The sequence below is a fragment of the Cephus cinctus genome, unplaced genomic scaffold (genome assembly GCF_000341935.2).
Source record: "Cephus cinctus unplaced genomic scaffold, Ccin1 Ccin1_scaffold0143, whole genome shotgun sequence".
NCBI classification, from domain to species: domain Eukaryota; kingdom Metazoa; phylum Arthropoda; class Insecta; order Hymenoptera; family Cephidae; genus Cephus; species Cephus cinctus.
In genome coordinates this window covers 301,368-325,984 of record NW_014332873.1, presented here as the reverse complement: position 1 = coordinate 325,984, position 24,617 = coordinate 301,368, and the positions used below count along the sequence as shown (strand labels likewise).

The 24,617-nt window shown below is 44.2% G+C and overlaps 2 protein-coding genes across 5 annotated transcripts; one reads left to right on the top strand and one right to left on the bottom strand.

Annotated features, from left to right (window-relative positions):
• Positions 1–861: 861 nt before the first annotated feature.
• LOC107263232 lies at positions 862–24,193 on the top strand. 2 transcript variants are annotated; one of them, XM_015730182.2, is made up of 2 exons: positions 862–1,097; positions 23,748–24,193. In XM_015730182.2, the coding sequence occupies exons 1-2, from the start codon at positions 1,040–1,042 to the stop codon at positions 24,029–24,031; spliced, it is 342 nt and encodes a 113-aa protein (XP_015585668.1). In that variant the 5' UTR covers positions 862–1,039; the 3' UTR covers positions 24,032–24,193. The 2 variants fall into 2 exon arrangements, with proteins under 2 accessions (XP_015585668.1, XP_015585670.2); XM_015730184.2 differs by lacking the exon at positions 862–1,097 and adding an exon at positions 22,259–22,502.
• On the bottom strand, positions 4,561–10,212 carry LOC107263231 (collagen alpha-1(I) chain). 3 transcript variants are annotated; one of them, XM_015730181.2, is made up of 5 exons: positions 10,137–10,212; positions 9,532–9,589; positions 8,132–8,160; positions 5,921–7,949; positions 4,561–5,842 (listed from the first exon to the last, which is right to left on the bottom strand). In XM_015730181.2, exons 2-5 carry the CDS (start codon positions 9,554–9,556, stop codon positions 5,340–5,342), a joined length of 2,586 nt encoding a protein of 861 aa, XP_015585667.1. In that variant the 5' UTR covers positions 9,557–9,589; positions 10,137–10,212; the 3' UTR covers positions 4,561–5,339. The 3 variants fall into 3 exon arrangements, with proteins under 3 accessions (XP_015585667.1, XP_015585666.1, XP_015585665.1); XM_015730180.2 differs by having other exon boundaries at positions 4,561–6,091; positions 6,152–7,949; positions 10,137–10,208; XM_015730179.2 differs by having other exon boundaries at positions 4,561–7,949; positions 10,137–10,202.
• Positions 24,194–24,617: the final 424 nt, after the last annotated feature.

Below are 24,617 nucleotides of genomic sequence, written 5' to 3'. Positions count from 1 at the left end.
ATCAGCGAGGCTGTCCGGGTCTTGGAATTCGTTTATTCTCAGATTAACGAATAAAGGCTGAATATTCATAGGAACGCTCCCCTAGGCTTGGGAACAGCGTTAAGGTGTTGAACTGTTTGTAGAATTAGCGGTTTATCGAGTTTTGTTTCACCAGCGCCGTTGAATGAGATTGCACAGCCCGTAACGATTTTGTTAAATACACATTTTGCATACAATTCCTGTTTACCAGAATCGTATGTCGTTAGCATAGAATTCCATTGGGAATAGTCACCCAGTGTGACCACAATACGCTAATAGCTAATTATATGCTTTGTAATTAGTCACTTCAAGCATAAAATCAATTAAATATATTTCATGTGAATAACGACCCACCATTTTAAAATCATACAGCTCAACTTACCTCACAGCACAAAGCGTATGTCGAAACAGCCAAATTCCAACAGGTCATTAAATTCTCTCCTAACCCTGATTTCCCACAGTACCAACGTAATTTCAACTTACACGTTCAACTTACACGACGTCATCTATCCAAGGGAACGAAAATGAGGAAAAAAAAGTATACAAAAAAAAGTAAGAGTCTTTTCGAGCATCTCGCACCAATGTTATAAAGGATAAGCGTGCGACCATATCTACAGCCCGCGGCTAGTACAGCCATATACCGAAACAGAGAATTCTTATTGAAGTATTTATGCGAATTCGATTGAGGTCAATCCATTTAGAGGATTCAAGCGTTACAGGGCGACGCGCGAGCCAATATTACGCCTCTACGGTGAAGCCTGACTGCTGCCACGTCTTAGACTGTTTTACCGGCCGTCGAAAAGTTCATGACAAAAGTTCTCGCAATTAGGAGCGCTCGCCAATCTTCCCTGTAATTTGTCCCGAGGCGCCTCGAGCGCCTGGCCACTCACGAGTTGTTTCTTTGCGATTATGAGAAATGGCTGGTGTTCCTTACCACCTCCGTTACGAAGAGTATCGACGTGCACGTTACTTCTAAATCAGTGAGACATTACATTGCACTGAAGTATGTAAAATGTGAAGAATGATGGATACCATACGTGCACTCTGGGAAGGAGTGGGAAGAGACTATACGTTTGCAGGTTCGTACCAAGGCGCACGTCATGTTCGTGTTTTCATGGCAGATCTTGAGCCATTTGTATCTAGCATTTACGTGTTATTCTTAGCATGTATCCATCGACTATCTTGTATCGGTAAGAGCCACTCGAACTCCGGTAACATCTTCATTCTCATAATCGATAGTGTCTAGAAAGCGTGGATATCAAAACAAACACTTGGCTTTCATCTTATGTCAGATCGACGCTGGTTTCTTTGTGCTGGAGAAAACATGGGCGGACTCGAAATAATGGTCTTGGCCTAACTAAGAAAAATATTGTTAAGTAAATAAGCACGCGCGAAGTCTCGTCCGGAAATCTTGATTTTGAGTGTCGGTACGTATTTTTTTTATAAGGTGTTTGCATATTTTACATACACTCGACAAGACAAGCGTGCATTCAGGAAGTGGAAGACTATTAATCCCAGGGATTATTTCATTGCTGCCAACCCAAAATTACGCTGCTGAAGTCTGAATTAACTTTGTAAATATTATAAACAAAGGGTTAACATACTAGAAGGAACAGAAGCGTGGCTGGTATCGATTACGTCAGATCTGTGATTACCTCGTACGACGTCAAGAATCTCAATGACAATGAGAATGATAATGACAGTGGCACAAGCCCGTCAAGCGAACCGGTTGCAGCTTCCATTCCAGACAGTAAAAGAGTCTCGAGCATCGTGCATGATCGGATCGAGTGATTCTGACTGAGTAATTCGAAAATTAAAAAGCGTCCCGGCAGTCCCAGGAGAAACAAGAACTCCAGCCGAACTTTCGAGAATAACCAATTGCTCGGCCACGGCCCTGACAACGATGTTGAACGACCACCGAGCGAAATGACTTATTGTAAACAAGCCGGCCGTCAGTTCTACGCGTCTCTGAGTTGCATCGTCACTCCTTACATTTCTCTTGCACTCGCGTTGCACATTGCAGTTAAGGCCGATGCGTCGACGCGTGTTTTACACGACTGTTGACACCAGTGCCACCTGTGTCACCGAGGGCTGACTATCATGATTTATGGCTCGAGGTGTATCCCATCGACCACCAAAGAAGCCTCTTTCTCCCGTTTACTTTCTTATTTCTTCTTCGACATCGACGCACGTCTTCCCTGGACTACGCATGGCCCTTACGAGAATATCCATAGCATCCATAACGAACACTCAATGGCTCCGTCATTCATTACCGTTCGTCACGAACGCTCACCGAGGACGCTTCGGCAAGTCATTCTTAAATAATTATTGCCAAGGATATTTAGTATCTTTGCTACCGATTCGATGGAAGTGTCCGCACTGTGAGTCCATGTAGCAATTAGTGTTCAATGGTGAGAAACCGATCTGATCTCAAAGGCGGTAAAGCGTGTCATCCCGACCAGCCGGTGCTTTTCTACTTGACGTCGCGACATCCCAAGGAAGGTCGTCGCCTTTTGTTTATGTAGTGCAGCATCCGACCCAGTGATTTCTCATCGTTTTAAACCGAAACTGGTGCTGCCCCCGTCGATGGCTCTTCTTCTTGCCGATGCTGCTACTATGGTCAATCGGTCACTCGGGATGGTCAACTATAAATCAGTATGCGCAAGGCCTGGTGGACACGTGTCGAGGTGCACCAGAAGGCAGAGATCCTGCCCGATTATGGACCCAAGATTGCCCGGTCTGTCATCTTGACCGCGTTCCGTTCGTTACCTCCTGCTTTTTAAACTGCGCAACTACTTTGGCACGTAGCATCTTCTCTGCGGTGTAATCTATCATAATTGCATTTATTCCCACGTGTAATGGTTGATGCTTGGAGTTTTTTTTTTTTTTTTTACGGCGCCTCTCGACACCGAAGTCTCACAATAGGACTTCGTTCTGGATACGTTCCCAGTAAGTGACGTCAATTGCCCAATTATCTTTCAGACTTTAGGATAATTTTTTTAAATTCATTTTAAACTATCAAGGATACACAGACAATAGCGTGATTTAATCGATGTCTCCTAAGAGAATGAAATTTAATTAGATTTTTTTTTCAAATTTTTTATTTGCCTTACTGATAATTAATATCGGTAGTGACGTAACAATATATAATACTCAGTGATTCAGAGATCATAAACTTACTTACACTCGTGCCAAACTAATTGCCACGTCTGCTCAAGTCGCGGCTAAATTATTTTCTAATTCATTAGAATATAACCAGCCTGCTACTAATAGCAATCTACTGGCCAAGATGCTTACCTGATATCTTCGCACTAGTATTTTAATAACTATCATCATTTACTCGGCGCTTAATGTATTTCAGCATTTACGCCCAGCCCAGCATCACGCCTCTTCCATCATGAAGCGATGATGCTAACGACACAACAATGGACCGTAACTATCTATGGTTTAAATGCAAATCGAATTTGAAAGTACTTCGGGGAGCGCTGATCCATGAGATTGATTTCACGCTGGCTATAGCGGCTGACAGGTCACACGATACGGACGATTATTACGTCGATGGAGTAAATTTTGCAAATTTATTTTCAAAATTATTGGCACTGTCATTTTTGATTTTCTTATTTTATAGAAAAAAAAAGTCTTAAAGTTCGTAATTATTTTTTATCATCCAAAAGTAATTAGCTCGTTAATTAGCTGATTGAAATTCTTCATGCAATGTATTTTTTTTTCGTAATTCTGCATCCCTAAAAAGGACACGTGGTTACTTGCGTGAACATACGATTGGACAAAGACATATGTCTACGCGCAGGTAACTCACGTCTAATCACGATCTTGACAACTATCATTGGCACAACTATGTATTAGTTAACAATTTGATACGTGCCTTATTTGCAAGCGAAGTATCGCGATCTCTCGGATCCCAGAGAAGATTCGCGGACGGTGCACGTGGTGATTTCGCATTCACTTAATTACATGTATATTTCATGCTTCTCAAAGATATCATTACGGTGGTTCAGTAAATTTTATCACGTAGGAATCCGCGTACGACGACAGTCGCGAGTGAGCGGCTTCTGTAATTTCAAAATTCTCTTATTCCATCATAGGGAAATTGATGCACATTTTTTATCGGTTGAAATCGATGACTGATCTGACCATAAATTATATATACGTATACGAAATGATAAATTGCAATGAGCTTGAATTGTTCGGTAGCCACGTAACGATCTACGGTCACGTCCCGCGTTGAGAAACAGGACATTTTTTCGCGTCGAATGACAAAATTATTATCGAGTTACGAGAAAGCGGGAAATTTGAAGAAGCAATGTAGATGCGCATACCGGCACTTTTGCGCATGCGCGGATTTTACGAATTTATGTAACTGACACCGAGGAACAATCCGATATGAGTAATTACGGTAATGAGAAGAAAGGGAAAGGCAATATGTAATGGCTGGTAACGTGTGTGCCCTGCATGTGGATTGTGGATGGATGCGGTTTAACAGTCTTAAAGGCTTAAGTAATCGTATATAATAGAACGGCACAATAGTTGCAAAGGTGTTTCCTTTATTTCACGTATAAAATATACATAATGGCATCCCACGTAGGAGTCTCAAACCATTGTTATAAAAATATATATAATTAGAATTGTGTCATGTATTGCCTAACTGTAATAATATTGCTGAGCGGTACTGTGGTAATACGAACGTTATAATATTGGAATGGTCACGGGTACGTGACTTAAAAATTTTTGGAAAAAAAAAATATTGAAAAATGTAAAAATGTGGATAATAGTCCTCCTAGCGATATCATCTAAAATAGTAATCTATACTGGTAACCTCTCTGTGGTAACTGGAATTCTATTCAAGCTGAATAAATAAATACGTTGTGTAATAATACTCATAAGTTGTAAAGTCGACGTCCGTCCTTTAAGTGGCCGCAGGCAGAAGTTATTACAGCATTAGATTAGATCATCTTAACTCACATTGTTAACGTGGAATCTTGATGATGGAAGATCTTCATCTGCTCGTTAGTTTGTCTTGATATTGCTTGTTCGTTTTTTTTTTATGGCGTTAAAGTCGGACGGCGACGAAATTTCTTCAACGTCTTATTTATGTAAAAATAATTAATAGTATTTCGCCTATATACGTAGAGTTGTCCGTATAAGTAATAAGTAACACAGTTAGGATGTATTACTTAGGTAGGCTTAGAAAGCTTATTAGGCTTATTAGGTAAGGAGGCTCGTATTTACACTTAAGGTCCAGCACCAACAACGGTGGGATCGCTGTGGGCATTGGCTAGATTGTCGAATGCAAGTTTGCAGAGTTATCCGGCTCGTGGTGGCAAATACTCACGCTCTGGCTTTGACGGGCCTTGAGGTGGGAACGGCGTGTCTGACTGGGGAGGTTTTCCAACTGGGAACGGACTTGAGGGTCCACTGGGGAATCCTGGACCAGTAGGTCTGCCACTGGGATATCCACCAGGGCTGCTGGGGCCGCCTTGGGGTCCTTGCGGCCCTTGGGTTGTAGGGAACCCGGGACCGGATGGTCCTGATGGACCTGATGGTCCTTGAGGTTTGCCACTTGGATATCCACCTGGACCACCCGGTCTTTGTGTTCCTGGTCCTCCTTGTGGTCCCTGACCGGGATACGATGGACCAGAAGGTCCTTGTCCAGGATACGATGGGCCAGAGGGTCCTGAAGGTCCTTGTCCTGGGTAGGATGGGCCCGAGGGTCCTGAAGGTCCTTGTCCTGGGTACGATGGACCGGAAGGTCCTGACGGTCCTTGTCCTGGGTACGATGGGCTAGAGGGTCCTGAAGGTCCTTGTCCTGGGTACGATGGACCGGAAGGTCCTGACGGTCCTTGTCCTGGGTACGATGGGCCAGAGGGTCCTGAAGGTCCTTGACCTGGGTACGATGGGCCAGAAGGTCCTTGTCCGGGATAAGATGGACCGGACGGTCCAGAGGGTACTTTCCCCGGGTATGATGGGCCAGAGGGACCTGAGGGCCCTTGTCCCGGATAGGATGGGCCAGAAGGACCGGAGGGTCCTTGTCCAGGATACGATGGGCCAGAAGGTCCTTGTCCGGGATAAGATGAGCCAGAAGGTCCAGAGGGTCCTTGTCCAGGATACGATGGGCCAGAAGGTCCTTGTCCGGGATAAGATGGGCCAGAAGGTCCAGAGGGTCCTTTTCCAGGATAGGATGGACCAGAAGGTCCAGATGGTCCTTGTCCAGGGTAAGATGGGCCAGAGGGTCCTGATGGTCCTTGCCCTGGGAAAGATGGGCCACTAGGTCCTGATGGACCCTGTGTACCAGGATATCCTCCAGTTGGTCCGGAAGGTCCCGTAAAGCCTGGACCTTGAGGGCCTTGACTGCCAACGATGGTGTAGTCGTATAAGTTCTCATTCAAGTAGAAGAAACTCGGTGCTGAATTGCAGTCAAACTGGTTCCACCAGACGCAAACGAAGTACTGCTGATGGAAAATCGTTCCGTTTGGACAGAGGAAATCATACGTTTTGTTGTTCGCACAAATATGGAAGACTTGACATTGAGTTTCGACGTCCGCATAGTAGCCCGGATATTGCTGGGCATCGCACCGAAAACCGGTTTCAGGAATGTCAGCGTAAATTGGATAATCTCGGCCAGGCTCTCCAGGAATGGCGGAATAGTCGCCTTCATCGTAGGTTCCTTCATCGGATTGAGGGCCTTGTCCACTTGGGAATCCTCCAGGTGTTCCTGGGAATCCGGGACCAGATGGGCCTGATCCTGGGAATCCACCGGTTCCAGGTCTTCCACTAGGTCCTTGAGGTCCTTGTCCTCCGGATGGGAAACCGCCAGATGGTCCTTGAGGTCCTTGGCCTCCGGATGGAAAACCACCAGATGGTCCTTGAGGACCTTGTCCTCCATTGGGATAACCTGAAGGTCCCTGGGATCCCTGTCCACCACTGGGATACCCGGAAGGTCCTTGCGGACCTTGTCCACCACTAGGGTATCCAGAAGGTCCTTGAGAACCCTTTCCTCCACTAGGGTAACCAGAAGGTCCCTGAGGTCCTTGTCCACCGCTGGGATAACCCGAAGGTCCCTGAGGCCCTTGTCCACCACTGGGATAACCTGAAGGTCCCTGAGGTCGTTGCCCACCATTGGGATAACCCGAAGGTCCTTGGGGAGCTTTTCCACCACTTGGTCCTTGTCCTCCGTTAGGAGGGCCATATATTGGTTTATCTTGACCCTGTCCACCGCTTGGTCTTTGTCCTGGATAACCTGCACTGGGTCCTTGTGGGCCCTGTCCACCACTAGGATAACCTCCCGGTCCCTGTGGACCCTGTCCACCACTAGGATAACCTCCTGGTCCCTGTGGGCCCTGTCCACCATTAGGACCTTGACCAGTTGGGCGTCCATTTGGAAATCCGGGAGAAGGAATGCTAGAAGGTCCTTGTGGTTTGCCACCGGGTCCTTGAGGCCCTTGCGGTCTACCCGGATACCCTGAAGGTGACCCACTGGGATAACCTGAACTTGGTCCTTGACCTCCAGGACGACCACTGGGATATCCGTTCTGCCCACCAGGTTTTCCTCCAGGGCCCTGTGGTCCTTGCCCACCATTAGGACCTTGTCCTCCGTTTGGGAATGGAGTAGAGGGTCGTCCACTAGGATATCCACCGGAGGGTCCTTGACCTCCAGAAGGATATCCCCCATTCGGTCCATTGGGTCCTTGTCCACCAGGCTGCGAGCCAGGACGACCACCAGGACCTCCAGAAGGATATCCAGAAGAATCTCCAGGCTTGCCAGAAGAGCCTGGAGTACCAGACGGTCCCGACCCAGGACTTGGGAATCCTTCATCCGAAAGTCCCGGAAAACCACCACCAGGTTTCGATGTACCCGGAGAACCTCCTGGTATCAAAGGATTATTCGGTTTCGGATAGCTGTATCCATTCTGAGCCTAAAAACAAAACATCAAACAATACCCAAAGCATTCAACTTGATCTCTATACTTCTCCAAAATGATTAAAAAAAATCACTAAACAAACTTTCAGATTAGTCAAAACACGCGTGCAAAAATGACGCAAGGTCTTACAGCGAGGTTCATAAAATTCATTTAATGCGAATGAAACTGAAACTTACCACGGACGTACGAGCGATAGCCAGCAAGGCTGAAATGAAAGGAAACGAAATTAGTGCGAGGCCCGGAGCAGCGTTAAAAGTCTGATTACGAAAGTGGAGGCTAGATAATCAGACGAGGACCGGAGATACCAATATATCTACAGAATCTACACCTGCACAGAATGACAGCTGTTTATCCTCAGGCTTTCCTGCGCGTCCGCGTGTACATGTGCATCCCTGTCTCTCTGTTCCTACCTGGTGTGAGAACCTGAGTGTGTCGCGCTTTGTGCAGGCCAACAATGCTCCTAATTAATTAGCGGGAAGTTATGTCAGAGATTTTTCAAGTCATTTCTCTCGTGTGAGCTTCGCACGCATCTGCGTCCCCGCTGGAGTCTTCGGCGCGACAGCGCGGCTCCACGTTTAAACACACAAACGGACGAAGCATTCGTCCCGATTGCGTGTTTTCTCTATGCACACTCTGCATAATTTCTGTAACGGTTATCGTTCACCCAACTAAATAGCGACGGTAACTAGCAACGCATTATTTTAAACGCATCCGTTTGCTACCACTTTTTCATCATCCGTCTTCATTCTTTTTGTCTTCTTTTTTTTGGTCTGGCAAACAATACCCATGCTACAGTCGTGTAATACCACGATCAGCTTTATCTTTCCCATTCGATTCGCGGCTCGCGATTCCGAGGAATCTTGAAAATTTAGGACTCGCGGGATACGTCTGAATTGTACGTGTACCAACGGCTAGTTAATTTTACTTATCTCACAGCTTGTATTCGTTGCTGGTACAAACTGTATAAAAGCAGCGATCGGCAATGGAAGCAATTACGTTGGCCAGCTACTGCATACACTTGACCTTTATTTCACGGCGCGGATCTTCAGCCGTAAACGGCGCAGGCGGCCTGAGTTTACCTCGTGGATGGTAAAAGTCTCCGAACAATGCTACTGTGTGCAATCTATGGACCGTGCCTTAAGTTTATTTTAATTAGAGGAAATTACGAAAATATACGGAGGACAGAGAGTTGGCCTAGGGGGAGGGCGAGCTCGAGTAACACTTGTGGAATTCTCGAAAATTTATTGTATTTAGCTCGACGATTTGGCTTGAATTCTTTCGAACTTTTGCGATTACGGGTACATTTCATGTGCTGTTTTATTCCCGTTTGATGAGATAACTTTCGCAATTTCTATCCGGAGTTCTGATCTTCTCGCCTTGAGGAAGGTTAGGCTCTGTTGAAGATCGTGCAGCGATTCTTGTCACGAGGATTGCGCGAGCGTAGAAATAAATTTTACGATTCTTATTTTTTTTTGACTTTTTCAGGGAATTTTATTTTTTTGGAATTTATCTTACGGGGAGTGTTGCAGCGAATGTTAATAATGTTTATTAATTAGTTTGAATTCCGATGACTTACCGATCCACAACAAACACAACTTCATGTTTGTTGGTGCTGCCTTCCTTAAAGTGTAAGTCTGGAAATAAGAAGCGACAGATATTATACAACGCGGTACTGAAACCGGATGCTGCGCATTTATAAATATATAATTCGCGATTGTCGCCGGTACAGATTTTTTATTTCCACTAATAGAAACGCTGGAAATAGGAAGAGGAATAGTTTACAAGAGAAAAGCTATAATCTCACAGCGAAGACAATAATTGACAGCGCGATGGAATTTCCATAACGTCTCCCATTTTTCAAAGGCGTTTACTCACAGTTCCCATCTCGTTATCAATGTAAAGCACAAACTTGGAAAAGCAACGATATACGAAACGATATACGAATATATTGAAACGTCCAATGAAAAATTTACATAACACCGTATCCCCTGATTCTTTGAAAAAAAAAGTAAAGGAAAAAATCACTGTCTCAATTAAATCACAAGGAACGAAATCTTCCCGAACAACACGGAATATAGAGTGAAGATTGATCTGGAGTGTGAAAAATATTCAGAGACGATAAAAAGATGAGTTATTGGAAAACTGATTAATGAAAAAAAAGAGATGAGCTTGTAAACTCACCTAACCGATCCCCAAGTGAACACTGGGATGTAGGTAAGTCAGAAGGTGACTGATGGTGGAGGTGTCGTCCTGAACATATATACCCCTGGATCGCACCCCGAAACCTATTCGGTCCCCACCAGGTCGACCTCCGGGGATGCTTGCTCATCCTACAACCTCCATCTGCCTCCTCGTTTCTTGAGGCCAAGAGTGCTGCTCCCCATCACTTGCACAGCAAGAACGAGGAGCAACGGGGCATCAACTGGGTATCTACTGGGGAGCTACGAGGGACCTACGGGGAACGGGGCAGGAGCTACGGGGTACTGGTGGCGGATGATGATCATCAGGAGGACCAGGGGGACCAGGTGGACCAGGGGGACAGGTTGGAGTCGCAAGGCATGGGATGCCATGGTTTGTCCATGCGATGCCATGCCATCGGCAAACGACGACGGACGACCTCACGACGTAAGTGACCCGCCGACTGGGAAGAGGGGAAGAAAGAGCGAGAGAGAGGAACTCCGGAATGGAATTGCGGAATGGGGGGAACGAGGGAATGGGGGAATCTACGGGAGATGAGCTCGTGGGAGGCCGGGGTTAGTGAAAGTGAAATACTGCAAGTAGAGTAACATCTTCCATCCAGTCTATTCGTATTCCATGCTGCTCTTCTTCGCGGTGAGGATCGATCTGCCACTTGGATCATGATCATCCTCCATCAGTGTCTTTGGATCTCCGATTTTACTCCACTCGCATCCTTTGAGTCTCGTACCTTATTTTCTGGTCCCTCGTTGAGTTTTTGTCTTGACCGATTTTTTCGGAAAATTTATAAAAAATATCTCTGGACGATTTAGGTTTTTTTTTTCTTTTTTTTTGAGAATACATTTTTTATTCACGTAGGACTTTGAAAAGTTATTGCAATTTTCTTCTTGAATTTCTTCTTATTTTCACGTACGGCAAGAAGGGCGATTCTACGTGAACGTGAGTTCATTGCGTAAGTCGGTGATGCGTAGGTTTTACCTATATCTCCGATAGGGATTGTACACGAGTACAGGACGTACGAAGAGTAAGTATTTTTTACGTACTGCCTTTTTTCCCGTCTTTCCAATCGGACTTTACGAGACGTGTCCCGAGGGCTTCGTTCGTGTCAATAAAAAGATGCCTGGCGATTGATTTACTTTCGAATTAATCGAAACATCAAATTTACTATCGATAACACATTTCTTTTAATCGTCGTCTTGAGCTTTTTCAGTTTCCAGCTAATAAAATGCCAGTGCTCGTTAAATTTATCCAGTGGGACGCGGATGCTTTAAATTTATGCGGAAATTGTCATTTCAGTTCAATGCAGCCATAACTGTCATCGACACTAAGAAAATGATTTACGTCCAAATGGATCATCGATCACGGAGATGACTGCAATGACAAAGTTAAAGGAAAATTTAAATTTCCCGCCCAGAGCTCAAAGCTAAGCAACTGCCGATCAGACGTTTAGCCTCGGGTTGACAATAGATAAAAATCAGTCCCATGTTTCCTGACGGCTGTCATGTTTAATAGAAAGCTCCTTAAGGTCGTTCTCATTGAAACTGCAGATGAAACAAAGACAATGAGCAAGAAAGCAAAGTATAAATAAAATATTGTACGGTTGATAAAACTAAAAGACGTGACGTCACGCTCCAGGAAAAAAACAAGCCCAAAGCTTCCTGACAATTCCGCATTTCCCTAGTGGCGCACTTATCCAGTCGTTGCATCCGCCTATCATATGCGCGAACTAGACAAGTCGCAGTCCGTATGACAAATTGAAGAACGCTCTCTTGACGTATGCAAATACAGAATCCCGAGTGCGGCTGCCTTCAAGATGCTTGAAGATTACAAGGCGGCAAACTGGCCCAACTATGAAAGGCTAAGCGCACCGAGGCGACGCCACGAAATATTATTCCGAGTCGTCTGCATATTTTATGATCCTAAGCGCAGCCGTAACACTCCCGGTGCATATTGCCATTTCTGCCAAGGTGCTGGCCAATTTTCTGCTCCGGTTCTTACGACGAGCCATTGTCGTCGGGAGGGAAAAGAATTCGTGGCTAAAATGCAAATGGGCTGGTGCAACGGCGAGGAGCTAGGTGGGTCGAGAGGGGCGACCGGAGTTAATAGGACAATCGACATATCGCTAGGAAGACAAGTCAAAAGTACCCAGTAAAGATGTGCCAATCGAATGGACAAATGGAAGTGTCGTCGGGTCGACGTAAATGCGTGCTCGCCATTAGTAAATTTGAGTTTGAGTCAGGATTCCTAGCGATTACGCAGGCACGATACTGTCAGTACTAAGCGTATTAATCTTCTTTATGAATTATTCATGCTTCCAGGCAGCCTATCTAATGTGCGTCTGCCTGTCTGCTGGGCTTTGCGCCTCGCTTGGATTTCTAATTGTTCCGCCGTCTGTTATTGCGCGAGCAGCCAGCATTATCGCCCGCGAAAAACAGAAGCAGACTCGACGCCTCGAGGGACGCGGGACTCGACCTCGCTTCTCTCTTGGCTTATCTTTTCCTTTTATTTTCATTCTTACCTGCAAAGGACAGTCATCGAACCCGGTGAAGGTAGTCGATCGTCAAATAGAAATTTTTGAAAATTAAAAAAAAAATAACAGACTAATAATAACAAGGCTGGATATAGGGGATGAAAAAAAAAAAAGAAAATTAAATTTTTCAAAATGACTCGTAACTCTAAAATCCTTACGAGTCCTTTTACCATACGCGACAATTACGTAGAACCGCGTTAGGCAGTCTTAACAGGGAATTGCGTACTGTCACGCACAATTAAAATGGTATTATAGCCAGAGTCGAGTTTGCGCCACGCGCTCATTGTTCAGCACGATTGTTAAGTTTGTGAGAAGCGTCAGTGGGCCAAGGTGGAAGCCATTAATTCGAATCGGGAATCGAATTTCAAGAAGTGTCCGACCCTTAAGGAAAATTTCCTAAAAACTATCGCACGTGTACTTTCGTCCGTTTTCACGTGAGCGTCCAAGTCTTACTGAACGTCAGCAACGACCATAATGCTCACGACCTGTTTCCGGTACGTCAAGGGAGTTACGCCGGCCGTCCCGACGCTGTCGCGGACCCAGCAGCGATACGTGTTGCGCTCGTCCTGGGAAAGTGAGAATGGGCCAAGGTGGATCCAACCGGTATGCAAAGACGATTCCCTTACTAAAAAGTTCTTAATCGCTCTTCGCGAACCTGTCCCATTTATTTCTTATCGTCTGCGTAACCCTTTCAATTTCTATTTTGATTCCTTGACTCGCCATATTTTTCGGCATAGTTTTCCGTCGGCTCCGAGGCGACGATATCTCGAATCTTCATGGATTCGCAAATGACTATTTCATTGGCCGTGGCTGATGCGCTTTGCTCGCTCTGTCTATACCGTCCATGCCAACAGTCGCTGACAGTGATTTATCGTTTGTTTTACAACTGGCGATTGTTTGCTTCTCGATTCGTGGATTTTCAATCGAAACAATAGTCCCTGCTATCCCACTGTTCCTTATTCATTGTCGACTCGATAATGGCTGCCGAGTGTTTCCTTATGGGCGCCTCGATCGATCAGTCGTCACCTTCGGTCCTCTTCTTCGCCTCTTCCTTTCTTACGCATTGAATCGCCGCTCGCGTCATCATTCTGATATTAAGGAACGAACTCGGATATTGGCGACAGTGAGTTTTGCAAAACAGAATATCAGGTCCGGCAGCTATTGCAGTAAACGGTAGCCCCGTTATCGCAATTACCATGTATTACCAAGGTAGAACTAACGAGGATCTAAATAGCGTTGTGAACGAGCAAAATAGTATTTCGCAAGGTCGACGAGGAAGACGTATATGCAGCTTCGGATGGTGATAAACATCGGGGAAGATGAAAGATCGAAAGACACTGGTCTTAAAGATCGTCCGTGAGTACAACCTGTACCAGGCGAATGTAAAATAAAACGTATTCGCGAGGAGGCGTCTAAAAGAGCAGATCGTTGTTCCTGACGCAATCGAAGTATTCGCGGATGTTTACTATGTACAGAACATAAAACCAGTAGCGGAAGGTGAAAAGGTGGAATGCGAATTTCGCTATTGTTCTACGTGACGTCCGGGGCGAAACGCAAGGGATTTCGGTAGGTAAATTCTCCATTGGGTAGCAGCCATGACGAATCGATAGATCCCGGCCCGACTAACTATCGACTAGATCGGTACGATTGCTGCAAGATCGGTAGGAAAATTCGTGTAAAACTGTAGGAATCTGATAATCGCCGGTAGCTCGAATGTCGAGATTGGCAAAGAACGTTCGAGCTTAATGACTCTGTGATTCGGATACTTTTTGTGCAGCAAAGTATCACTTTGGGGAATAACGGGAGTCAAGGAAATTCCCATGGGTCTCTGAAGTCCTGGATCGATCGGATGATCTTTATGAGATTCGATCGTTGTCAATAGGAACGCACAAATTGCTGCACCGTGAGGTTAACTGAAATTCCGTGAGCCCAGCCAATGAATCAGAACGGTTGGAGTTGTATCCAATTACTGAAAAATGATCTGGCACATCATAACGGAGAAGAGTGAGACACTCTGGCTAGCGAGGGTAAAGGAAGAAGAGAGAAAAGAAGAAAGGAGAAGACTATGGGAGTAACATTGATGGTCGCCGCACGAGGAGGATCCGTAGTCTTTGTGAAATTTCACAAGCGCATCCGCATCGCGAATAACCTTCTTAATTCCAGGCCGAGTACTCGGGTTGGCGAGTGGATCTGCTTTCAGAAATGTTACAGGTGTCAAGTGAGGCTGCATTGAAATTTTCCTAAACGCACGACCGCGTCTAGCCTACCGCCTTTCATTTTAACGGAAAGACTTCCCAGTTGATTTCTGGAACAGAAGTAAAGATTCGGTCGACAGCGAGAAAAGGATTTGGAATTCGAATTTGAAATCGATGCACTTAAGTGCATCGGGAGGTCATGCACTGTATACCCTGCCGGTATAAAGGCTATAAAAGGGCCGTAAAGGATGTCAGAGGCTGCACAGGTTACGGAGGCTGGATGGGGCACGTCTTCATTGGAATTTCCTATTTGCTGCATTGGCTTGATTGCTATGTGTCTCGGTAGTCGCGTTGCTCCCTGTTGCTGGGGCCGTCGTTGCTCCTGCTGGCAGCCATTAAGCAGTCATTGCTGAAAGCCACGGTTTGAATGTAGGATAGGAGTTCAATGAGGGTTCGGGTCTTGTATTTCGAGACAAACGTATTTCAAGTGGGAGGTCGTCGGTTTTGGATTTGCATCGAGTCCGACTTACACGATGACTAGTTGATGCTAGTCTTAATCATTGTGATCGTAGGCTTCGATCGACCAAAGCCCGTTGCACGTGGTTTCCGTCTTTGACTTTTTGGATGCTCCTGTTTCCGTGTATTATCGCTCCAACAGTGCAACGTACACGGTGCACAGTCGGTATGGAAGTGCTCGATTGAAATTCACAGAGCAGTCGTGCCGCGCAAATGTGCCAAAGAGCATTCGTTGGTATGATTGAATTTGAACGCCTCCCATAAGTGGATTGTCCTGTAGCAGGGCTTTCCCTATGGCCGATAATTTAGTCTGCGTTCAGAATGCGGCTGGAACGATGTTCAATTATGTAAGCCGGACAAAGTGCGATCAAATGTTACCGGTGCTCTCGGTCCGAGGGCTTTCTTTCTTTGTTCCTCCCGTATTTACATAAGCGCTCGCGGCGCTACCGGGAAAAATAAATGTTCGTGAAACTCCGATGTTAACTCTCCTGAAGTTTGATCCTCGTAACGTTGAAATTCCGAGAAGGATTCTTACCTCTTAGGTGGAACAAGGAACTCGGAGTTCTTATGCAAAGTGTGTGCGGTGCATTAACCGAGCTAAGGGTGCACTTCATGTATTCCTTCGTTGCCGCTACTGAATCTAGTCTCAGTGAAAATTTGCCGATCGCTCGACGCGGTTTAGCGTCGCGACGTCTTCCCAATACGTGATTCCGTGTTGGCTCTCCTGTGCCTGGTAATCTCAAAGGCTAAAGTCCCGTCTACTCCGTAATCGACTTACATGCTCTTAACGTTAACAGGATCTCGGCGTTGCAGCTTGTACATGGCATCGGAATCATCTGTGTCGTCGGAGATACAGACTTCTACAGAGCCATTCAGCCCGAATCGCTTGAGTTTGACAGCTGTCATTTCGTCGGCTGGGATCTTATGACGTAACACTGTCATCGTGTAAATTTTAACCTTTCCATTGACTATTGTATTTTTTTATATAAATTTTTGCTATTTGCAATTGGCAATTTTATCGATAAAAATATTCTCAAAATTATAATACGAAATTTTATGAGAATTGTGTATAATTTTTTTTATTTTATCATGCCACTGCGACTGATTTCTAAACGGCGATCAACTGGAGTGTTTCCTAGTGTTCTTCCATAAAGAATTGGTCGATTGTTCGTCGAGGAACAAAAGTATCTAATAGGGACACTTGTATAGATGGAAAGTGGGTACAAGTACCGCGAGTCCACGTCAGTCGCACAATAGTCATTTGTTCTTGGCTTTATTATTAGCCCAGAATGAGATTTCGAATTTGATGAAGTCACCGCGTAGGTGCGACGCGCGCCAACGAAAATTCATAGCTTTTTTTCTAATTGTAAGAGGGTCGAGGTTAGAGAACGTGAGTTGGTAATAATATTCTTTTCCGAGCGTGTGCGCGCTGTAAAAGTGCAGCATGCCTGAAGATAGGAGTGCATTTAATTGAAGAACGGAGGCTGGGAAACTGGTACTCGTGACTGACTGACAGTCTAGTCCAGTTGAGGTCTTGGCACGTCGAAGGAAACTCGAGGAGGCAGAAGGAGGCTGACGGAGGCAAATGATGCCAGAAGGAGCCAGAGGGAGGCAGATGGGGCAAAAGGGAAGCAGAAAGAGACGGAAGGAGTCCGTTCGTCTTCGGTTGCCTCATCTCTTCTCGTTCTTAACTTCTTATCTTTCACTGGCAACACAAACCCCATTTATATAACATTCTCATTACCACCTTTTTCTGATATCGTTATCAAGTATTCGGATCAGTGCTGAGAATACCTGCTCGTGCACCCGCAGCTTCGTAGGGAAAAAGCAAGTTTCCATAAGCACGTAATTAAACTTCCAAGGGGAATACTTCAGAACTTGTAAATTCTTTGGGATCCATCAGTCGTTTTATTAACTGTTCATAAGAAGTCGATGCTTTGTCGATATACCACAGATTTCATGGTTTCGTTACATAATTGACTTAATGGTTCACGAAATTCGGTATTGCTACTCTAACGGTACCAAATTATAAATTTTCTTAGAGCTTTCAAACTTTCAACTTGCCCTGAGAATTCGAGCAGGTTTTACGTCGGTATGGGAATACGAATGGTGGCTGGCTGGGGTGGCTGTCAGGTAGGCTGGCCGAGCTGGCTGGCCAACGGGTTGACTGGCTGGAACCATCTCCCTCTTTTCACCGGAAGGAACTTTTCACATAAAATTTCTCAAGAGTCCGGGCTTCGCTGGGTAATTTTCAAACTTTGATGACATAATCGAAGCGACTTCCAATTTGAATAGCGTCGTCCACTGGAGACAAGTGAAATTGCCCATTTATTTCTCAATACTTTTTTTTCTCTACTTTATCACCGTATCCTCTCCCGTCTATCCGCGTATCCTTCGCAAAAATCCATAAGCATTATTCTCGGTACCAGCCGAGTCACTCCGGCTTGAGATAAAAAGATGGAAACATTAGAAGCGTTTCAGTGAAATCTCTAGGGACATTAGAGGACGAGTCTATAGGACCAGCAATTAATGTCTGAGGTGGTTGGCCAACCTGACTTCATAAAGGATAGCTTGACGACACTCTGTTTTTAACCTTATACATTTACACGCAATATACCTCTTGAGAGCTCTCTGATGATCTTTGAATTTCTTTTTTTATAAATCCGAAAAATGGACTTTTTAAATGGACAACAAAATCAAGTCATCGGATTCGAGAATGATTTCTGTGAAGCTGCGAGGTGTGGCTGGTCCGATGGTCTATGATGCAAATCATTCGGAGCATTCCTCATTCCTCTCGAGCTAATCACGAAGTGTCCGGCGAACCCGGAACCGTAATCAATCCGGCCTGTAGTGTCGACCAGCACCTACACAGTGTCCATATTGAATCTAACAGCAATGCCAGCCGTATCGAAAATTCATTCTTTCGTACAGGATGTAAAAGCGGAGACCGAAGCGTCGTTAAGGTAGGAGATGATTACAATATCAAGCAATACGTGAGGTCATAGGTCACGTCATACGGCGTGAACGACTCTCGAAACCTGAACCTCTCTTCCCCATACTTCTTATATATTCCGTTAAACATCGCGTTCCTACGCTCGTTGTTACCTTTTGAGAAAGTAGCGTCATCCTCGAAACCCGATAGTTAAGTAACCGATCGATGACTCGATCGATTACGTGTTAGACGTAATGCAAAAATTATTATGATTTTTGACTTCCGGTTTCCAAAATGTCATTTAGCCTGGAATTATATATTTTTTTTCTTTCACGTTTCGTGCCAATTTTTATCACTTCTTATGACAGCTGATCCATATGGATCATTCATTCGCAATCCTAAGCAAATTCCCATTATTATTTTGCAATAACGACACAGCGTCTGTCACGTGCATCACTTTGTAATTTTGCGAAATACAAGCCACTTTTATTATTTGCATCTGCAATTGCGATTTCGTATCGGCAATCATTTCAATATTTAATTCAGTCATTGAATTCGCCAATGGAAGAAATGTCTCCGGGAAAATGCTCGATGGGAATTTCGTAAGGCTGTCTTATTCTTTCTCTAATTGTAAGTCAGGTAAGTCCTGGTCGCGCAGACGCGTATATACTCTCACGTGCAATACATAACAATGTCGTGCGGTAACCGGATAACTTTTACAAAAATTATGCATATATACGTATTATATCACATGCATGAGAACTTCGTACGGTATACAGCTACACGACTGGTTCGCGTTTTCTTAATTTCGAAAATTAACTTCGTTGCTTGAAAACGGAAGAAAATATTTCTGGGTTACGTGTGTCCATAAATGCCATTAATCATCATTACCACGCGTGTATTAATTAGATTTGCAATTTACATATGTATTTTGGCATACCTAAAATTGTGCGATTATAGGTTAATTATCGAATCGCATATCCTTTGAAAATTATTTTTTTTTTATTTTCCACGACTAATGTTTCTATTTCACACGAATTCCACGTATGCACCCATCTGCATTATACTGATTGCACATATGCATTTCTGCATTCCGTCTCTGTTCGTAGATCCAGAAGAGATTTTATCTTTAAAAACTTTTCCACGATTACGAGACATTGTTTTCCATTTTTTTTTTACGTGAAAATGGAAAAAAGGATTCTTGACCGATTTTAACACGGAGGCCAAGTTTTTTACGTAACAAAGAAGGTAGCCGTGAAATTTCAATAAAGCAATTTGAAATTTGTCAAATTAATTTTGTTTTAATTAAATTGATACGCAAGGTCGAACTCTCATATGGAAAGGGTCTTGAATAATCAATGATTAATTCTGAGCCTGAATCCTGTGGAACATAAACATACATTCATTCTGGATAATTTATAGGTTTTGGACAGGGTCAGTAAATCCAATTGGATTCTTAGGATAATTTAATTCAGAATCTCTTTCGACACCCTTCGAAGCGTATCCAATGGTTGTTTTGTTGAGAAAATTAGTTACAGCTTCCGGTTACCTCAAGGTTCACCCCATTAGAATGTTTCACCGATTAGATTATCTTGTCCTAATTTTACTACCGACAGAACCCATTGAAATAATTAAGAATGAATTTGCGAGCCAAAATAATATTATTTTTAACGTTTAAATTTTTATTTCTCTCATTCTTATCACAGTTATCACCATTAATGACCACGGAGCAGTGGAAACTTTAAGACTTTTATATTGTCCAACCGTCCGTAGCCGCAAAGCAGGTGACGATCCTGCGAAGATAAACACAGCAATTTACGTAATTGACAAGCAGGTAGGTAAACTGGGAAATTGTATTAGTCGCAAGATTTCGCAAGGTCTTCAAGTATAATCAGTCCGCGCAGATTAAACGAACTAAAATGAGAACTTGACGAGATGCTGGCTGGACCAAAAATCAAAATAAAAATCTATCTCGTGATCAACAAGTCGTCTCTAAAAAAAGAAACCATCGAAATAGCGAATGAATAAAATTTCACTTTTTCCTCGCAAATTTCGATAACACAAAATTTCGTAAATCCCACAGATTCTCCTGCAGCGTATATTACACCTAATGGCCGTTTACGTCATCATATTGATTTTTATCCCCGTCCTGACATTAGCCAATTATCTCCCAGCAATGTCGAGTACTCGATGCACACTAAGATCAACATCGTGGGAATAAGAGATACGATCTTGGAATACGAATCGACCTTCGCTCGATCCCCTCGATCGGATCTAGATCCTCCTCACAATGGCCGCCCTCCCAGAGTCAATTACCAGACAACTTAACCATCTTTCCTTGCAATATTCCGCGAGCGCACAGCCGGCGGAGTATTTCCAAAAAATGAAAACCGAAGACGAATAGGATCGACAGCCCAAGAATTAATGACGTATGCTCAAGATGACAGTGACAAAGTGCAGTCGTTTCGTTAACAGTTGGAAAGCGCTCGAATCTTACGAGAGAAGTTTCAAAGTGCGCGAGTATAAATTAGCATGGAAACAAATTGTTTTATTAATTGGTACTGATTAACGTGCATTCGTCATGCACAGTTCCAAGTGCGCCGAGCCAACGTAGTCGAACCGAGTGTTGACAATCGAGAGAAACGAGACGGAGTCTAGCTGGTTCCAGTGTGCGAGAAGGAGACGGACGAAGAACATAAATCAAGATTCGACCGTAAATCATCGGCAAAGGCTGATCTTTCCATTCGTATGATCCAGGCACAAAGGTGACGACCTGTGGCCTTCGGCTATTCACTCCTCCGAGCGGTGACCATTTGATTCCCACTGAAGTCCAATCATTATTCCCCAATCACGCGCTTCGTACGTTTCACTCTTATTCTCTCTATTGTCATCAAATGAGGTAAACACGATATTGGGCATTCGCTTGCGTCGCGCACGTCGCTCTCCCGTTGTCGCCAATCGCACGTATCGCTCACATGGAGAGCCTGCGACAAAAATGGTAAAAGCACCCAGTGCCGATGTACCGTGGATGACAATAGATCGAGATGACAAGAGATCGATGTAAGTACCTTGTACGGCATAATCTATCCGTTTTACGAACGCAATTATCCGCGAATGCTATTTGCTCAATTGACGAATAAAAGAAATGCACACAAGACGATCACGCTCTTAATTATTTAGCGAAAGGGGAACTAAAAAGGGGAACGTTTATCAACCGACAGGGACTCTTATTTCCCATTTTTATATCCTTAACGTCAAACGTAAAAAGTGCCACTTGCCAGTATCACTTTGATTTCTCAATAGCGATCATTAGACTTGAGCCTGTAGGGAGCAGGCGGACCCAATCGAGATAAATGATCGAACGGAAAGGACCTTTATCAAAATAGGCTACAGCATCCAGAGCCAAGGAGAAGTCGTGAGAGGATCGTATACAGCTATACCGGGGTATAATAAATATAAAACGTAACGTTCCTGCGATGCATACAATCGTCAATCGCATCCTGGATTAAATGGTCCGGACCAATTGTCAAGGTCTCGCCAGTTCCTTGCACCATACGCCGATCATCATACAGAAATGATTCATACAGGATACACCTGGCTAAACCTTCGAGTAATCAGACATTCAGATACGAATAGTGCATAGTGCACGGTGCGTCATGCAGAAATTGTGGGATCGAATAATAATAACAATATCGTAGAACAGTGCCGAGTCTGACGTCATCCTTACCGCACGACTATTAGCAATTTCGCAACGTGCCGCCAAACCGATTCAAAGGATCAGCTTGTAAGGAGGTTGGTATCACTGATAAGTACGTATCGTAAGAGTCGATGACGTTCGTACCTTGTTTCCATTGATTCGAGTTTTGAAATTTTTGAAAAAAAAATCATTGCCAATCATTGCCATTGCAAACCTTGTCGCCATTGTTCCTATTCTTTTCTAAGTAGTACTTTGTCCACGAGACGTACTTTGAGCTGCTGCTTAAAACGATTCACGTAAAGTCAACAGCTGCCGCGACAGACGTATATGGGTAGAAGTGAGTGGCAGCGGAGTTACGTTCCACGTGGAATATTCATTACGTGTTGCTCTGTCGTAAATCGCCATTGGATTTGCATCCCTCGACGTATCGACCAGCCGCGAAGATCAATGAAGAAGTTTGCCGTGCTAATTGAGTCTGCTGGTAGGTAAAGTGACATTACCGATGGGGTTATTAAAAATGACAGTAAATACTACCGATGAGACATGCTTCTTCGTATCGATCTGGATCAGGTCGGATGATTTTTCTTACTGGATCATTTATCTTTATAAACGATCAAAGTGTTACAATGGCTGGATTAAAATGATCCGCTTCTCCGGTCGTCGATGCTCGTTGCGTGTTTCACGTGTAGGATTCTCGTAACCTATTAGCTGGTTGCCATTATCATTACGGTCGAGCGTCCCTTTGCCGGTCCAGGTTGAGATGGCGCAATTGTGGTTTACGCAAACGCGAAATACGTCCGCGTCTACTGTGGAATGCCTCGTCCGCGTATTCCTGCTGCGATACGTCACCACTAGGTGGTATCGCTTTCATGAGAAACAAGACGAGATATATTGAATCTTCAGAGCCAGCCTTCTCAGTCTTGGCTAAAGTCGGAGAAAACGTATGGCAGGTAAACGTATTGCCGTGCGGGGGATCATTCGTCGTATGAATAATTGCGCGTAACGTGGACGCAGCATCTCGAGCGACGTAGACAAAAAATATACATGCTAACAGATCGACCGGCTTGGATTCACGTGATTTTAATGACTCGAGGAGTCGAATTGTGAAAAATTTTTTGTCATAATAAATCTGCCTGTATCTTTTTTTTTTCTCGATGATATTTGTCATTGCATTCTATTCGCTAATGATTTCGTCAGATTCTACGATGCTCGTAATCGATTGCGTCAATTTAAAGACTCAATGACATTTCGTCGAATATCCGTTTCGCTCGCTGCAACAATGACAGAGGTGGCTTTGGGCCGTGTTGCTGTTAAATCCGTCACGTTTCGAAGGATGATACGTGCACGAATAATCCTCTCGATTACAAGTCAATACATCGATGATTTTTACAACCATCGATAATTCGTTATTGAGCATAAAATGGATGTGGAAGTTAGTCATGGTTATCTTTAGAAAGAAAAAATGGTCAAGGTTCTAACACACCTCCTCTGACTAGCAGAGACATCATTTTTCAAAGGAATCGTCGACTCTCGTAATCCACTGTGTCTGATCGATCAATCGATCGATCCTGTCTCGTATAGTCGTAGCGAAGAATTGCCACGTTCGTATCACTCGGCTATTCCAATAGTGTGAATTTATTTCTTTTTTTCAAGGGTTACCGATGCTACTACTGCGATCGGATGCTTTCACATTGCGATTTATCTTCACGTTTTCTCTTTGTTCCAGTGACGTTCTGGAACCCATTCATTGTGGAAGACAGGTGTTACGCGGAGGTGGCCGCTTGCATCATGAGACAGACGCATCACGAGTTTAATGATCGTACTGATTCGACGAAGCGTGATATCAAGGAACTCGAAGAAGATGCTGGACTCGAGATCGAGACAGAGGCAGTCGAGAAGAATGAAATTGAAAAAAAAAGTGGCAAAGAGAGGAAAAAAATTCAACTTCTAAAGAAGTACCTCTTTGGTCCAGTCTGGATGCTGTATCGCGGTTCTTCGAGGATGCACTAGAAACTCATCTTCGAGAGGGAAGAGACTTTCGATTTCTATCTGCGACGCTCCTCGAAACCTACGCGCTCTTTATTTCTATTAAAGATAAAGGAATGGAAATAGAACAAGGATAAAGATGAATGAAACGAAACCAAATAAAAGAACTCTGACTCGGCTCGTCCAGGTACTGAAAAATGATTTTTTCAAACTGTACTGAATTCCCGACTCGACTGACAAATTAACATTCTTGCCAGTCACGCAAAACTTCTTCCGTCGCTTACGTGGACTGGGAACGCGGCATAAACTTTTTAATTTACGGTACTCAACGCGCAATTCACAAACACCACGTGTTTCTCATGCAACGCGTCGATGTTGGCGCATACGGTTGATTCTGGTACAGGGATATTTAAAGTGTTAAACAAAATTTTGTTTTCTTCAAGAAAATCCGTGCGGGTCTGTTTCGAAGTTAACCCGTGAGGACTATAGGATTCCTTAGACAACTCCAAAATATCTTGTTATTTATAACAGGTAGTTTCAGCTTCGAAAGTAATTTTGCGTCGGTTCTATGCGGTTTCGTTATCGTCACTCTATATCTATATAGATGCAT

Coding starts and splice junctions, on each gene's coding strand:
- LOC107263231 (XM_015730179.2), bottom strand. CDS start 9,556: ATGAAGTTGTGTTTGTTGTGGATCG. Junction 8,161..9,531: donor GTTGTGTTTGTTGTGGATCG/GTAAGTCATCGG, acceptor CTTTCATTTCAG/CCTTGCTGGCTATCGCTCGT. Junction 7,950..8,131: donor CTATCGCTCGTACGTCCGTG/GTAAGTTTCAGT, acceptor TTTTGTTTTTAG/GCTCAGAATGGATACAGCTA.
- LOC107263232 (XM_015730184.2), top strand. CDS start 22,349: ATGGGTAGAAGTGAGTGGCAGCGGAGTTACGTTCCACGTGGAATATTC. Junction 22,503..23,747: donor CGTGCTAATTGAGTCTGCTG/GTAGGTAAAGTG, acceptor TCTTTGTTCCAG/TGACGTTCTGGAACCCATTC.